General features: G+C 43.5%; 1 protein-coding gene across 1 annotated transcript in view; it reads left to right on the top strand.

Moving 5' to 3' along the window:
* Positions 1 to 15,243, top strand: part of LOC139417907 (multidrug and toxin extrusion protein 1-like) — a 69,517-nt gene that overhangs the window by 16,389 nt on the left and 37,885 nt on the right. Inside the window, exons 8-14 of the mRNA XM_071166893.1 lie at positions 2,148 to 2,245; positions 2,348 to 2,461; positions 3,047 to 3,114; positions 4,635 to 4,743; positions 7,466 to 7,541; positions 10,631 to 10,700; positions 11,235 to 11,367. Coding sequence (XP_071022994.1) covers positions 2,148 to 2,245; positions 2,348 to 2,461; positions 3,047 to 3,114; positions 4,635 to 4,743; positions 7,466 to 7,541; positions 10,631 to 10,700; positions 11,235 to 11,367 — 668 coding nt within the window. The remainder of the gene's footprint in view (positions 1 to 2,147; positions 2,246 to 2,347; positions 2,462 to 3,046; positions 3,115 to 4,634; positions 4,744 to 7,465; positions 7,542 to 10,630; positions 10,701 to 11,234; positions 11,368 to 15,243) is intronic.

Below are 15,243 nucleotides of genomic sequence, written 5' to 3'. Positions count from 1 at the left end.
CTTCCTCTCCTGCTCCTATCCTCTCCTTCCTCTCCTGCTCCTATCCTCTCCTTCCTCTCCTGCTCCTATCCTCTTCTGCTCCTATCCCCTACTGCTCCTATCCTCTCCTTCCTCTCCTGCTCCTATCCTCTCCTGCTCCTATCCTCTTCTTCCTCTCCTGCTCCTATCCTCTTCTGCTCCTATCCTCTCCTGCTCCTTTCCTCTTCTTCCTCTCCTGCTCCTATCCTCTCTTGATCCTATCCTCTCCTGCTCCTATCCTCTCCTGCTCCTATCCTCTTCTTTCTCTCCTGCTCCTATCCTCTTCTTCCTCTCCTGCTCCTATCCTCTTCTGCTCCTAACCTCTACTGCTCCTATCCTCTCCTTCCTCTCCTGCTCCTATCCTCTCCTGCTCCTATCCTCTTCTTCCTCTCCTGCTCCTATCCTCGTCTTCCTCTCCTGCTCCTATCCTCTTCTGCTCCTATCCTCTCCTGCTGCCATCCTCTTCTTCCTCTCCTGCTCCTATCCTCTCCTGCTCCTATCCTCTCCTGCTCCTATCCTCTCCTGCTCCTATCCTCTTCTTCCTCTCCTGCTCCTATCCTCTCCTGCTCCTATCCTCTCCTTCCTCTCCTGCTCTTATCCTCTACTGCTCATATCCTCTACTGCTCCTATCCTCTCCTGCTCCTATCCTCTTCTGCTCCTATCCTCTTCTTCCTCTCCTGCTCCTATCCTCTACTGCTCCTATGCTCTTCTTCCTCTCCTGCTCCTATCATCTTCTGCTCCTATCCTCTTCTTCCTCTACTGCTCCTATCCTCTTCTTCCTCTCCTGCTCCTATCATCTTCTGCTCCTATCCTCTTCTTCCTCTACTGCTCCTATCCTCTCCTGCTCCTATCCTCTCCTGCTCCTATCCTCTTCTTCCTCTCCTGCTCCTATCCTCTACTGCTCCTATCCTCTTCTTCCTCTCCTGCTCTTATCCTCTTCTTCCTTTCCTGCTCCTATCCTCTCCTGCTCCTATCCTCTTCTTCCTCTCCTGCACCTATCCTCTCTTGCTCCTATCCTCTTCTTCCTCTCCTGCTCCTATCCTCTCCTGCTCCTATCCTCTTCTTCCTCTCCTGCTCCTATCCTCTTCTTCCTCTCCTGCTCCTATCCCCTCCTGCTCCTATCCTCTTCTTCCTCTCCTGCTCCTATCCTCTTCTTCCTCTCCTGCACCTATCCTCTCCTGCTCCTATCCTCTCTCTCCCTTCTCTCTCTCTACTCCTCCTCTATTCTCTTTTCCTCCGCCTTTCCCTCTCCTCCTTCTCTCCTCTTACTTCTCTTCCTCTCCTCCTTCTCTTCCCCTCTTCCTCCTTCTCTCCCCTCCTCCTTCTCTTCCTCCACTTCTCCTCTCCCCTCCTCCTTCTATTCCTCCCCTCCTCCTTTTCTTCCTCCCCTCCCCTTCTCTTCTTCCCCTCCTCCTTCTCTTCCTTCTCTTCCTCTCCTTCTCATTCTCTTCCTCTCCTCCTTCTCTTCCTCCTATCCTCCTTCTCTTCATCCTCTCCTCCTTCTCTTCCTCCCCTTCTCCTTCACTTCCCTCTTCCTTCTCTTCCTCCCCTTCCTCCTTCTCTTCCTCGCCTCCTCCTTCTATTCCCCCCTCCTCCTTCTATTCATCCCCTCCTCCTTTTCTTCCTCCTCTCCCCCTTCTCTTCTTCCCCTCCTCCTTCTCTTCCTTCTCTTCCTCCTATCCTCCTCTTCATCCTCTCCTCCTTCTCTTCCCCCCCTCCTCCTTCTCTTCCTCCCATCCTCCTTCACTCCCCTCTTCCTTCTCTTCCTCTCCTCCTTCTCTTCCTCCTATCCTCCTTCTCTTCCTCCTATCCCCCTTCTCTTCCTCCCCTCCTCCTTCTCTTGCTCCCCTCCTTCACTCCCCTCTTCCTTCTCTTCCTCCTCTCCTCCTTCTCTTCCTCCTATCCCCCTTCTCTCCCTCCCCTCCTCCTTCTCTTGCTCCCCTCCTTCACTCCCCTCTTCCTTCTCTCCCCTCCTTCTCTCACCCTCCTCCTCCTTCTCATTTCCTCCTCCTTCTCTCCCCTTCCTCCTCTCAATTACTGTAAATGTGTTGTTGTGTGTTATAATTTCTGAGTGTGTGTGTGTGTGTGTGTGTTTATTGATCCTGTGCCTGTGTTGTTGTGTTGTGTAGAGGCTCTGCTATAGCAAACAGCCTGTCTCAGATCACCATCAGTCTGCTCCTCTACTTATATATCTGTTGGAGAGGCCTCCACAAGAACACCTGGGCAGGTCAGAAACATACTCTCTGTCCCTCCCCCTGCTGGCCATATGTGGTTATGGATGTCTATAGATACGTATTTCGCGATGACTGATGTGTGGGTGCTCCTCCAGGCTGGTCCAGTGAGGCCCTCCAGGAGTGGGGTTCCTACATGCAGCTGGCCATCCCCAGTACCCTGATGGTCTGCTTCGAGTGGTGGGTCTGGGAGATAGGAGGCTTCCTCGCTGGTCAGTGTGTGTGTGTGTGTGTGTGTGTGTGTGTCACAGGGTTAATTCCGTGTGGTTACAGGGTTAATTCCGTGTGGTTACAGGGTTAATTCTCCATGGTCACAGGGTTAATTCCGTGTGGTTACAGGGTTAATTCTCCATGGTTAAAGGGTTAATTCTCCATGGTTACAAGGTTAAAACAGAAACAACAGCTTAGGCATTCATTCTGAGTGGTTAAGGTTAGGGCTATGGTTTGGGGAAGACTTTAAAAAGACGCGCTATTACCATCAGGTCTATTTCTAGTCATCAGGCTGCTCTCTCCCCACACCATAGAATCTAAAAGGGTTCTATCTGGAATCTAAAAAGGTTCTTCGGCCGTCCCTGTGGGAGAACCTTTTGAAGAACCCTTTTTGGTTCCAGGTAGAACCCTTTTGAGTTCCATGTTGAACCCTTTCCACAAAGGATCTAAAAGGGTTCTACCTGGAAGCACAAAGGGTTATCCTACAGGGACAGCCAAATAACCCTTTTTTTCTAGTAGTGCACATCAATCTCTCTAGCTCACTAGCTCTCTCGCTCTCTTTCTCTCTCTTTTGTTTATCTCTCTAGGTATGCTAGGAGAGGTAGATCTTGCAGCACAGCATGTGCTGTTGGAGATAGGAGCCATTACCTACATGGTGAGAAACACACCTACCTAGTTACCTCTTCCCCATAACTCTCCTCACCCCTTCCTCACTCTGAACTTCAAGATCACCTTCTCCCCATTCACCCACCTCCCACTGTCTTTCTGTCTCAGTGTGAATCAGCAGGGATAGTATGCACTAGGGATAGTATACACCAGGGATACACCAGGGATACACCAGGGATCGTATACACCAGGGATAGTATACACCAGGGATAGTATACACTAGGGATAGTATACACCAGGGATACACCAGGGATACACCAGGGATCGTATACACCAGGGATAGTATACACCAGGGATAGTATACACCAGGGATACACCAGGGATAGTATACACCAGGGATAGTATACACCAGGGATAGTATACACCAGGTATATTATACACCAGGGATATTATGCACCAGGGATAGTATACACCAGGGATAGTATACACCAGGGATAGTATACACCAGGGATATTATACACCAGGGATAGTATGCACTAGGGATAGTATACACCAGGGATACACCAGGGATACACCAGGGATCGTATACACCAGGGATAGTATACACCAGGGATACACCAGGGATAGTATACACCAGGGATAGTATACACCAGGGATACACCAGGGATACACCAGGGATACACCAGGGATCGTATACACCAGGGATAGTATACACCAGGGATACACCAGGGATAGTATACACCAGGGATAATATACACCAGGGATACACCAGGGATAGTATACACCAGGGATAGTATACACCAGGGATACACCAGGGATAGTATACACCAGGGATAGTATACACCAGGGATAGTATACACCAGGGATAGTATACACCAGGGATAGTATACACCAGGCATAGTATACACCAGGGATAGTATACACCAGGGATAGTATACACCAGGGATAGTATACACCAGGGATAGTATACACCAGGCATAGTATACACCAGGGATAGTATACACCAGGGATAGTATACACCAGGGATAGTATACACCAGGGATATTATACACCAGGGATATTATGCACCAGGGATATTATGCACCAGGGATAGTATACACCAGGGATGGGCAATGCTGAAGGCAGCGTTGAGCCGTCACCACGCATGTATTGTACTCGCAGAAAATGGTTGGATGGAAACCTGGTTCCACTCACTAATTGATATGTTGTGTTTTTCATCAACTTTTCTAAACACTGCCATGTTGCACTGAGCCTTTCCAATGGAAAACCACATCAGTGTCCTACTTCTGTCTATTGCAGATAATCTTCACTCGACTTCATTCGGTTGCTTTTGTTTTACCATTAAAACAAGCCCTATGTCTCTAGAGCAACAGTGGGGTCCTTGTCCAGTTCCCTCTAGGTGTCCATGCCGATGCCTGTGTGGTAACTAACTGTGGGGTCCTTGTCCAGTTCCCTCTAGGTGTCCATGTGACAACCTGTGTGGTAACTAACTGTGGGGTCCATGCCTGTGTGGTAACTAACTGTGGGGTCCTTGCCTGTGTGGTAACTAACTGTGGGATCCTTGTCCAGTTCCCTCTAGGTGTCCATGCCGCTGCCTGTGTACGGGTGGGGAACGCTCTGGGAGCAGGAGACACCTCCAGGGCTCTACTCACCTGCAAAGTAGCCCTGGTGCTCTCAGGTAAATCCATGCTTAGCATTATATTGTTAATTTGCTGGATATAATTTTTTTAAATTACCTTTAATTTATTTAGTTTTTTCTCATCTCTTTTTCAAGAGAGACCTGGTCCAAAAGCAGCAGGGGGAACAAAGTTTCAGACAAAACAATTTACATACTTTACTAACACAACATTAAACAAAACTATAGACACACATATAGTACAACAATTACATATTACGTTAAAAACACACGAATGTCATGACTTAAAAACAGCTGCCCTAAAGACACTCTTCTATGATATTTACATCCATCAAGTGCTTAAACTTCAACATGTTCAGGAGAGAATCCCAGGACCACAGAGCTGAGTAACTAAAATGATTTCTACCATGACCTGTTGTAATTCTTGACACTGTTAGAAGCAAATATTGGCGGGAACTGGAACACGCTGTCGTATACCCGTTGATCCAGAGCATTCCAAACATGCTCAAAGAGATGTCTGCTCAGTATGCAGACCATGGAAGAACTGGGACATTTTCAGCTTCCAGGAATTGTGTCCAGATCCTTGTGACATGTATCATGCTGAAACATGGACATACTAAGAACCTCTCTAAAACAACTTTGGAAGCGGCTTATGGTAGTGAAGTTAACGTTTAATTCTCTGGCAACAGCCAGACATTCCTGCAGTCAGTATGCCAACTGCACGCTCTCTCAAATCTGGAGACATCTGTGGCAATGTCTTGTGTGACAAAACTGCACATTTTAAAGTGGCCTTGTATTGTCCCCAGCACAAAACAGTTTTTGTGTTGACTGACCATGTCTTAAAGTAATGATGGACTGTCGTTTCTCTTTGCTTATTTGAGCTGTTCTTGCCAGGATATGGAATTTGTCTTTTATCAAATAGAGCTATCTTCTGTATACCACCTCTACCTTGTCACAACACAACTGATTGGCTCAAATACATTAACCTCTCTGGGATCGTTCGGGATGCTAGCGTCCCACCTCGCCAACAGCCAGTGAAAGTGCAGGAAAGAGCCAAATTCAAAACAACAGAAATGTCATAATTAAAATTCCTTAAACATACAAGTATTTTACACCATTTTGAAGATAAACTTCTCGTTAATCCAACCACAGTGTCCGATTTCAAAAAGGCTTTTCGGCGAAAGCAGAACATATTGTTAGGTCAGCAACTAGTCACAGAAAGCATTCAGCCATTTTCCAATCAAAGAGAGGTGTCACAAAAAGCAGAAATATAGATTAAATGAATCACTAACCTCTGACAATCTTCATCAGATGACACTCCCAGGACTCAATGTTACACAATACATGTACGTTTTGTTCGATCAAGTTCATATTTATATCCAAAAAACCTCAGTTTACATTGGCGCCATGTTCAGAAATGCCTCCAAAAACATCCGGAGAAATTGCAGAGAGCCACATCAAATAACAAAAATACTCATCATAAACTTTGATGAAAGATACATGTTTTACATAGAATTAAAGATAAACTTGTTCTTAATGCAACCGCTACGGCAAAAGCACAATGTTCAATAATCTGAGAACAGCGTTCAGCCACAAAAGCAAGCCATACAGTTACCTGCCAAATTGTGGAGTCAACAAAAGTCATAAATAGCATTATAAATCTTCACTTACCTTTGCTGATCTTCGTCGGAATGCACTCCCAGGACTCCTGCAAGAAATGTTTGTTTTGTTCGATTACGACCATATTTATGTCCAAATACCTCCGTTTTGTTCGTGCATTTAGTTCACTATTCCAAAGGCAGAATGCGTGAGCACAAACTCCAGACGAAAAGTCAAAAGATCTCCGTTACAGTTTGTAGAAACATGTCAAACGATGTTTACAATCAATCCTTAGGGTCGTTTTATAATAAATCTTCAATAATATTCCATCCGGACCATAGCGTATTCATTACAGAGGAAAAAGGAACGGTGTGCCCATGTGACCGCGCAGTAAACAACTGATTGGCCACAGCCTAGTCCACTTGTTGAAACAGCTCTTATTCGACCACCTTCCACAATAGAAGCCTCAAACAACTTTCTAAAGACTGTTGACATCTGCTGCAAGCCTTGGGAAGTGCAATCTGGCCCCATAGACACAGCATACTTAAATGAAACTACAAACCTCAGATTTCCCACTTCCTGGTTGGATTTGTCTCAGGTTTTCGCCTGCTATATGAGTTCTGTTATACTCACAGATATCATTCAAACAGTTTTAGAAACTGCAGAGTGTTTTCTATCGAATACTACTAATAATATGCATATATTCGCATCTGGCACAGAGTAGCAGGCAGTTTACTCTGGGCACCTTATTCATCCAAGCTACTCAATACTGCCCCCCTGTCACCAAGAAGTTTTAAGAAGTAAAGAAATTGCACATATTAACTTTTAGCACCTGTGAATTGAAATGCATTCCAAGTGACTACCTCATGAAGCTGGTTGAGAGAATGCAAAGAGTGTGCAAAGCTGTCATCAAGGCAAAGGGTGGCTACTTTGAAGAATCTAAAATCTAAAAATATATTTTGATTTGTTTAACACTGTTTTGGTTACAAAATGATTTCATATGTGTTATTTCATGTCTTCACTTATATTCCACAATGTGGAAAATAGTAAAAAAATAAATTTAAAAAAACTTTGAAAGTGTGTCCAAACCTTTGACTGGTACTGTATATTGTTTAATATATTGTTGTATATATTATTAATATAGTTTGTGTTGTTTGTGGTGCAGGAGTGCTGGCTGTGTTCCAGGGTATTGCCATCGGTAACTCCAGGCATGTGTTAGGCTACATCTTCACCTCAGATCAGTGAGTGTTAGACAATATATCATTTATTATTAATAGACCAGTGTGGTCTGAAATGATTGAAACCCTTGTGAGTAGACGAGTAAAAAGTATTGTAATGAATATAGAATTCATGTACATAGCACATATTATGTATACACCAAAAAATTGAGAGATTATATTATTTTCAAATCAAATGTTATTAATCACATGATTGATAAATAACAGGTGTAAACATACAGTGAAGTGCTTACAGCCCTTCCCAACAATGCAGAGAGAGAGAAAATAATATGTAAATAGTGGCATGAGGAATATGTGGATGTGAAGGTCTACAGGGTAATGGAGATACGCACATATCGGCAGGGATAAAGGATAGATAATAGACAGTAACAGCAGTATACTGTAGGTAGGGATAAAGGATAGATAATAGACAGTAACAGCAGTATACTGTAGGTAGGGGTAAAGGATAGATAATAGACAGTAACAGCAGTATACTGTAGGTAGGGATAAAGGATAGATAATAGACAGTAACAGCAGTATACTGTAGGTAGGGATAAAGGATAGATAATAGACAGTAACAGCAGTATACTGTAGGTAGGGGTAAAGGATAGATAATAGACAGTAACAGCAGTATACTGTAGGTAGGGGTAAAGGATAGATAATAGACAGTAACAGCAGTATACTGTAGGTAGGGGTAAAGGATAGATAATAGACAGCAACAGCAGTATACTGTAGGTAGGGGTAAAGGATAGATAATAGACAGTAACAGCAGTATACTGTAGGTAGGGGTAAAGGATAGATAATAGACAGTAACAGCAGTATACTGTAGGTAGGGGTAAAGGATAGATAATAGACAGTAACAGGAGTATACTGTAGGTAGGGGTAAAGGATAGATAATAGACAGTAACAGGAGTATACTGTAGGTAGGGGTAAATGATAGATAATAGACAGTAACAGCAGTATACTGTAGGTAGGGGTAAAGGATAGATAATAGACAGTAACAGCAGTATACTGTAGGTAGGGGTAAAGGATAGATAATAGACAGTAACAGCAGTATACTGTAGGTAGGGGTAAAGGATAGATAATAGACAGTAACAGCAGTATACTGTAGGTAGGGGTAAAGGATAGATAATAGACAGTAACAGCAGTATACTGTAGGTAGGGGTAAATGATAGATAATAGACAGTAACAGCAGTATACTGTAGGTAGGGGTAAATGATAGATAATAGACAGTAACAGCAGTATACTGTAGGTAGGGGTAAAGGATAGATAATAGACAGCAACAGCAGTATACTGTAGGTAGGGGTAAAGGATAGATAATAGACAGTAACAGCAGTATACTGTAGGTAGGGGTAAAAGATAGATAATAGACAGTAACATTAGTATACTGTAGGTAGGGGGTAAATGATAGATAATAGACAGTAACAGCAGTATACTGTAGGTAGGGGTAAAGGATAGATAATAGACAGCAACAGCAGTATACTGTAGGTAGGGGTAAAGGATAGATAATAGACAGTAACAGCAGTATACTGTAGGTAGGGGTAAAGGATAGATAATAGACAGTAACAGCAGTAGACTGTAGGTAGGGGTAAAGGATATATAATAGACAGTAACAGCAGTAGACTGTAGGTGGGGGTAAAGGATAGATAACAGACAGTAACAGCAGAGCAGCAGTATACTGTAGGTAGGGGTAAAGGATAGATAATAGACAGTAACAGCAGTATAATGTAGGTAGGGGTAAAGGATAGACAGTAACAGCAGTATACTGTAGGTAGAAGTAAAGGATATATAATAGACAGTAATAGCAGTATACTGTAGGTAGGGGTCAAGGATAGATAACAGACAGTAACAGCAGTATACTGTAGGTAGGGGTAAAGGATAGATAATAGACAGTAACAGCAGTAGACTGTAGGTAGGGGTAAAGGATATATAATAGACAGTAACAGCAGTATACTGTAGGTAGGGGTAAAGGATAGATAATAGACAGTAACAGCAGTATACTGTAGGTAGGGGTAAAGGATAGATAATAGACAGTAACAGCAGTATACTGTAGGTGAGGGTAAAGGATAGATAATAGACAGTAACAGCAGTATACTGTAGGTAGGGGTAAAGGATAGATAATAGACAGTAACAGCAGTATACTGTAGGTAGAGGTAAAGGATAGATAATAGACAGTAACAGCAGTATACTGTAGGTAGGGGTAAAGGATAGATAATAGACAGTAACAGCAGTAGACTGTAGGTAGGGGTAAAGGATATATAATAGACAGTAACAGCAGTATACTGTAGGTAGGGGTAAAGGATATATAATAGACAGTAACAGCAGTAGACTGTAGGTGGGGGTAAAGGATAGATAACAGACAGTAACAGCAGAGCAGCAGTATACTGTAGGTAGGGGTAAAGGATAGATAATAGACAGTAACAGCAGTATACTGTAGGTAGGGGTAAAGGATAGATAATAGACAGTAACAGCAGTATACTATAGGTAGGGGTAAATGATAGATAATAGACAGTAACAGCAGTAGACTGTAGGTGGGGGTAAAGTGACTAGACAACAGGATAGATAATAGACAGTAACAGCAGTAGACTGTAGGTGGGGGTAAAGGATAGATAACAGACAGTAACAGCAGAGCAGCAGTATACTGTAGGTAGGGGTAAAGGATAGATAATAGACAGTAACAGCAGTAGACTGTAGGTGGGGGTAAAGTGACTAGACAACAGGATAGATAATAGACAGTAGACTGTAGGTAGGGGTAAAGGATAGATAATAGACAGTAACAGCAGTAGACTGTAGGTGGGGGTAAAGTGACTAGACAACAGGATAGATAATAGGCAGTAGACTTGTGGGAGGAGTGCTGATGAGCTTTTGGTACTCTGATTGTGTCCAGTCTGAGAAGAAATCTGCACACAATGCATCCCTAACCAGCTTCTGAAGTGGTCTGCAGATCTGAACACAATCAGACCACAAAGGGACTTTTGACCCGTCTTTTAAATGTGATCTTTATGTTCTGATAGCTGAAGTTGCATGTAAGTGTCAAGTGTAGACAGACAGGACCTAAGTGATCTCTCAGTAGTTAATAGTCCCCCTCCTGAGTCCTGTCCTGTCCTCTCCAGAGCCATAGTGGACAACGTGTCAGTGAACCTGGGGCTCTACACCTTCATACAGTTCTTTGATGCTCTACTGGTGAGTACCTTTACTGGTGAGTACCTTTAATGGTGAGTACCTCTACTGGTGAGTACCTTTACTGGTGAGTACCTTTACTGGTGAGTACCTCTACTGGCGAGTACCTTTACTGGTGAGTACCTTTACTGGTGAGTACCTCTACTGGTGAGTACCTGGGTCCCTACACCATTCATACAGTTATCTCTACTGGTGAGTACCTGGGTCCCTACACCATTCATACAGTTATCTCTACTGGTGAGTACCTGGGTCCCTACACCATTCATACAGTTATCTCTACTGGTGAGTACCTGGGTCCCTACACCATTCATACAGTTATCTCTACTGGTGAGTACCTGGGTCCATACACCATTCATACAGTTATCTCTACTGGTGAGTACCTGGGTCCCTACACCATTCATACAGTTATCTCTACTGGTGAGTACCTGGGTCCCTACACCATTCATACAGTTATCTCTACCGGTGAGTACCTGGGTCCCTACACCATTCATACAGTTGTCTCTACTGGTGAGTCTAACCAGTTGTGTGTGTGTGTAGTGTGTGTGCTCAGGTATCCTGGTTGGAGCAGGAAAACAGAAGATAGCTGCGCTGTCTAACCTGGTCTCATACTATTGCATTGGGCTTCCGGTCGGCATCGCTTTGATGTTCGCTGCTAAGCTCAGGATACTAGGTATTCTTCCTCTACTACGTCTATCCTGACCTCTACCTCTACCACAACCTCTATCTCTAAATCTACCTCTACCACTACCACAACCTCTATCTCTACTACGTCTATCCTGACCTCTACCACAACCTCTATCTCTAAATCTACCTCTACCTCTACCTCAACCTCTATCTCTACTACGTCTATCCTGACCTCTATCTCTAAATCTACCTCTACCACAACCTCTATCTCTAAATCTACCTCTACCACAACCTCTATCCTGAACTCAACCTCTATCTCTACTACGTCTATACTGACCTCTATTTCTAAATATACCACTACCTCTACCACAACCTCTATCTCTAAATCTAGCTCTACCACAAGCACTATCTCTACTACGTCTATCCTGACCTCTACCTCTAAATCTACCTCTACCTCTACCACAACCTCTATCTCTAAATCTACCTCTACCACTACCACAACCTCTATCTCTACTACGTCTATCCTGACCGCTACCACAAACTCTATCTCTAAATCTACCTCTACCTCTACATCAACCTCTATCTCTACAATGTCTATCCTGACCTCTACCTCTAAATCTACCTCTACCTCTACCACAACCTCTATCTCTACAACGTCTATCCTGACTTCTACCTCTACCTCTATCTCTAAATCTACCTCTACCTCAACCTCTATCTCTACAATGTCTATCCTGACCTCTACCTCTAAATCTACCTCTACCACTACCACAACCTCTATCTCTAAATCTACCTCTACCACAACCTCTATCTCTACCACGTCTAGCCTGACCTCTATCTCTAAATCTACCTCTACCTCTACCACAACCTCTATCTCTACTACGTCTATCCTGACCTCTACCTCTACCACAACCTCTATCTCTACTACGTCTATCCTGACCTCTACCTCTAAATCTACCACTACCACTACCTCTAAATCTATTACGTCTATCCTGACCTCTACCTCTAAATATACCACTACCACAACCTCTATCTCTAAATCTACCTCTACCACTACCACTATCTCTACTACGTCTATCCTGACCTCTACCTCTAAATCTACCTCGACCTCTACCACAACCTCTCTCTAAATCTACCTCTACCACTACTATGTCTATCCTGACCTCTACCTCTAAATCTACCTCTACCTCTACCTCTATCTCTAAATCTACCTCTACCACTACCACAACCTCTATCTCTACTACGTCTATCCTGACCTCTACCTCTAAATCTACCACTACCTCTACCACAACCTCTATCTCTAAATCTACCTCTACCACTACCACAACCTCTATCTCTACTATGTCTATCCCGACCTCTACTTCTAAATCTACCACTACCTCTACCTCTATCTCTAAATCTACCTCTACCACTACCACAACCTCTATCTCTACTACGTATATCCTGACCTCTACCTCTAAATCTACCTCTACCTCTACCACAACCTCTATCTCTAAATCTACCACTACCACTACTACTACCTCTAAATCTATTACGTCTATCCTGACCTCTACCTCTAAATATACCACTACCACAACCTCTATCTCTAAATCTACCTCTACCTCTACCACAACCTCTATCTCTAAATCTACCTCTACCACTACCACTACTATGTCTATCCTGACCCCTACCTCTAAATCTACCTCTACCTCTACCTCTATCTCTAAATCTACCTCTACCACTACCACAACCTCTCTCTACTACGTCTATCCTGACCTCTACCTCTAAATCTACCACTACCTCTACCACAACCTCTATCTCTAAATCTACCTCTACCACTACCACAACCTCTATCTCTACTACGTCTATCCCGACCTCTACCTCTAAATCTACCTCTACCGCAACCTCTATCTCGACTACGTCTATCCTGACATCTACCTCTTCCTCTACCTCTACCACAACCTCTATCTCTACTACGTCTATCCTGACCTCTACCTCTAAATCTACCACTACCTCTACCACAACCTCTATCTCTAAATCTACCTCTACCACTACCTCTATCTCTACTACGTCTATCCTGACCTCTACCTCTAAATCTACCTCTATCTCTACCACTACCTCTACCTCTACCACTACCTCTACCTCTACCACGTCTATCCTGACCTCTACCTCTAAATCTACCTCTACCACAACCTCTATCTCTAAATCTACCACTACCACTACTACTACCTCTAAATCTATTACGTCTATCCTGACCTCTACCTCTAAATATACCACTACCACAACCTCTATCTCTAATTCTACCTCTACCACTATCTCTACTATGTCTATCCTGACCTCTACCTCTAAATCTACCTCGACCTCTACCACAACCTCTCTCTAAATCTACCTCTACCACTACCACTACTTTGTCTATCCTGACCTCTACCTCTAAATCTACCTCTACCTCTACCTCTATCTCTAAATCTACCTCTACCACTACCACAACCTCTATCTCTACTACGTCTATCCTGACCTCTACCTCTAAATCTACCACTACCTCTACCACAATCTCTATCTCTAAATCTACCTCTACCACTACCACTACTATGTCTATCCTGACCTCTACCTCTAAATCTACCTCTACCTCTACCTCTATCTCTAAATCTACCTCTACCACTACCACAACCTCTCTCTACTACGTCTATCCTGACCTCTACCTCTAAATCTACCACTACCTCTACCACAACCTCTATCTCTAAATCTACCTCTACCACTACCACAACCTCTATCTCTACTACGTCTATCCCGACCTCTACCTCTAAATCTACCACGACCACAACCTCTATCTCTAAATCTACCTCTACCGCAACCTCTATCTCGACTACGTCTATCCTGACATCTACCTCTTCCTCTACCTCTACCACAACCTCTATCTCTACTACGTCTATCCTGACCTCTACCTCTAAATCTACCACTACCTCTACCACAACCTCTATCTCTAAATCTACCTCTACCACTACCTCTATCTCTACTACGTCTATCCTGACCTCTACCTCTAAATCTACCTCTATCTCTACCACAACCTCTATCTCTAAATCTACCTCTACCACGTCTATCCTGACCTCTACCTCTAAATCTACCTCTACCACAACCTCTATCTCTAAATCTACCACTACCACTACTACTACCTCTAAATCTATTACGTCTATCCTGACCTCTACCTCTAAATATACCACTACCACAACCTCTATCTCTAAATCTACCTCTACCACTATCTCTACTACGTCTATCCTGACCTCTACCTCTAAATCTACCACTACCTCTACAACAACCTCTATCTCTAAATCTACCTCTACTACTACCACAACCTCTATCTCTACTATGTCTATCCTGACCTCTACCTCTAAATCTACCACTACATCTACCACAACCTCTATCTCTAAATCTACCTCTACCACAACCTCTATCTCTACTATGTCTATCCTGACCTCTATCTCTAAATCTACCTCTAAGTCTACCACAACCTCTACCTCTAAATCTACCTCTACCACAACCTCTATCTCTACTACATCTATCCTGACCTCTACCTCTAAATCTACCTCTACCTCTACCACAACCTCTATCTCTAAATCTACCTCTACCACTACCACAACCTCTATCTCTACTATGTCTATCCTGACCTCTACCTCTAAATCTACCACTACATCTACCACAACCTCTATCTCTAAATCTACCTCTACCACAACCTCTATCTCTAAATCTACCTCTACCACTACCACTACCACAACCTCTATCTCTACTACGTCTATCCTGACCTCTACCTCTAAATCTACCACTACCTCTACCACAACCTCTATCTCTAAATCTACCTCTACCACTACCACAACCTCTATCTCTACTACGTCTATCCTGACCTCTACCTCTAAATCTACCTCTACCACTACCTCTATCTCTAAATCTACCT

The sequence above is a fragment of the Oncorhynchus clarkii genome, chromosome 10 (assembly GCF_045791955.1).
Source record: "Oncorhynchus clarkii lewisi isolate Uvic-CL-2024 chromosome 10, UVic_Ocla_1.0, whole genome shotgun sequence".
NCBI lineage: Eukaryota > Metazoa > Chordata > Actinopteri > Salmoniformes > Salmonidae > Oncorhynchus > Oncorhynchus clarkii.
This window is presented reverse-complemented; position numbering and strand designations above follow the sequence as displayed.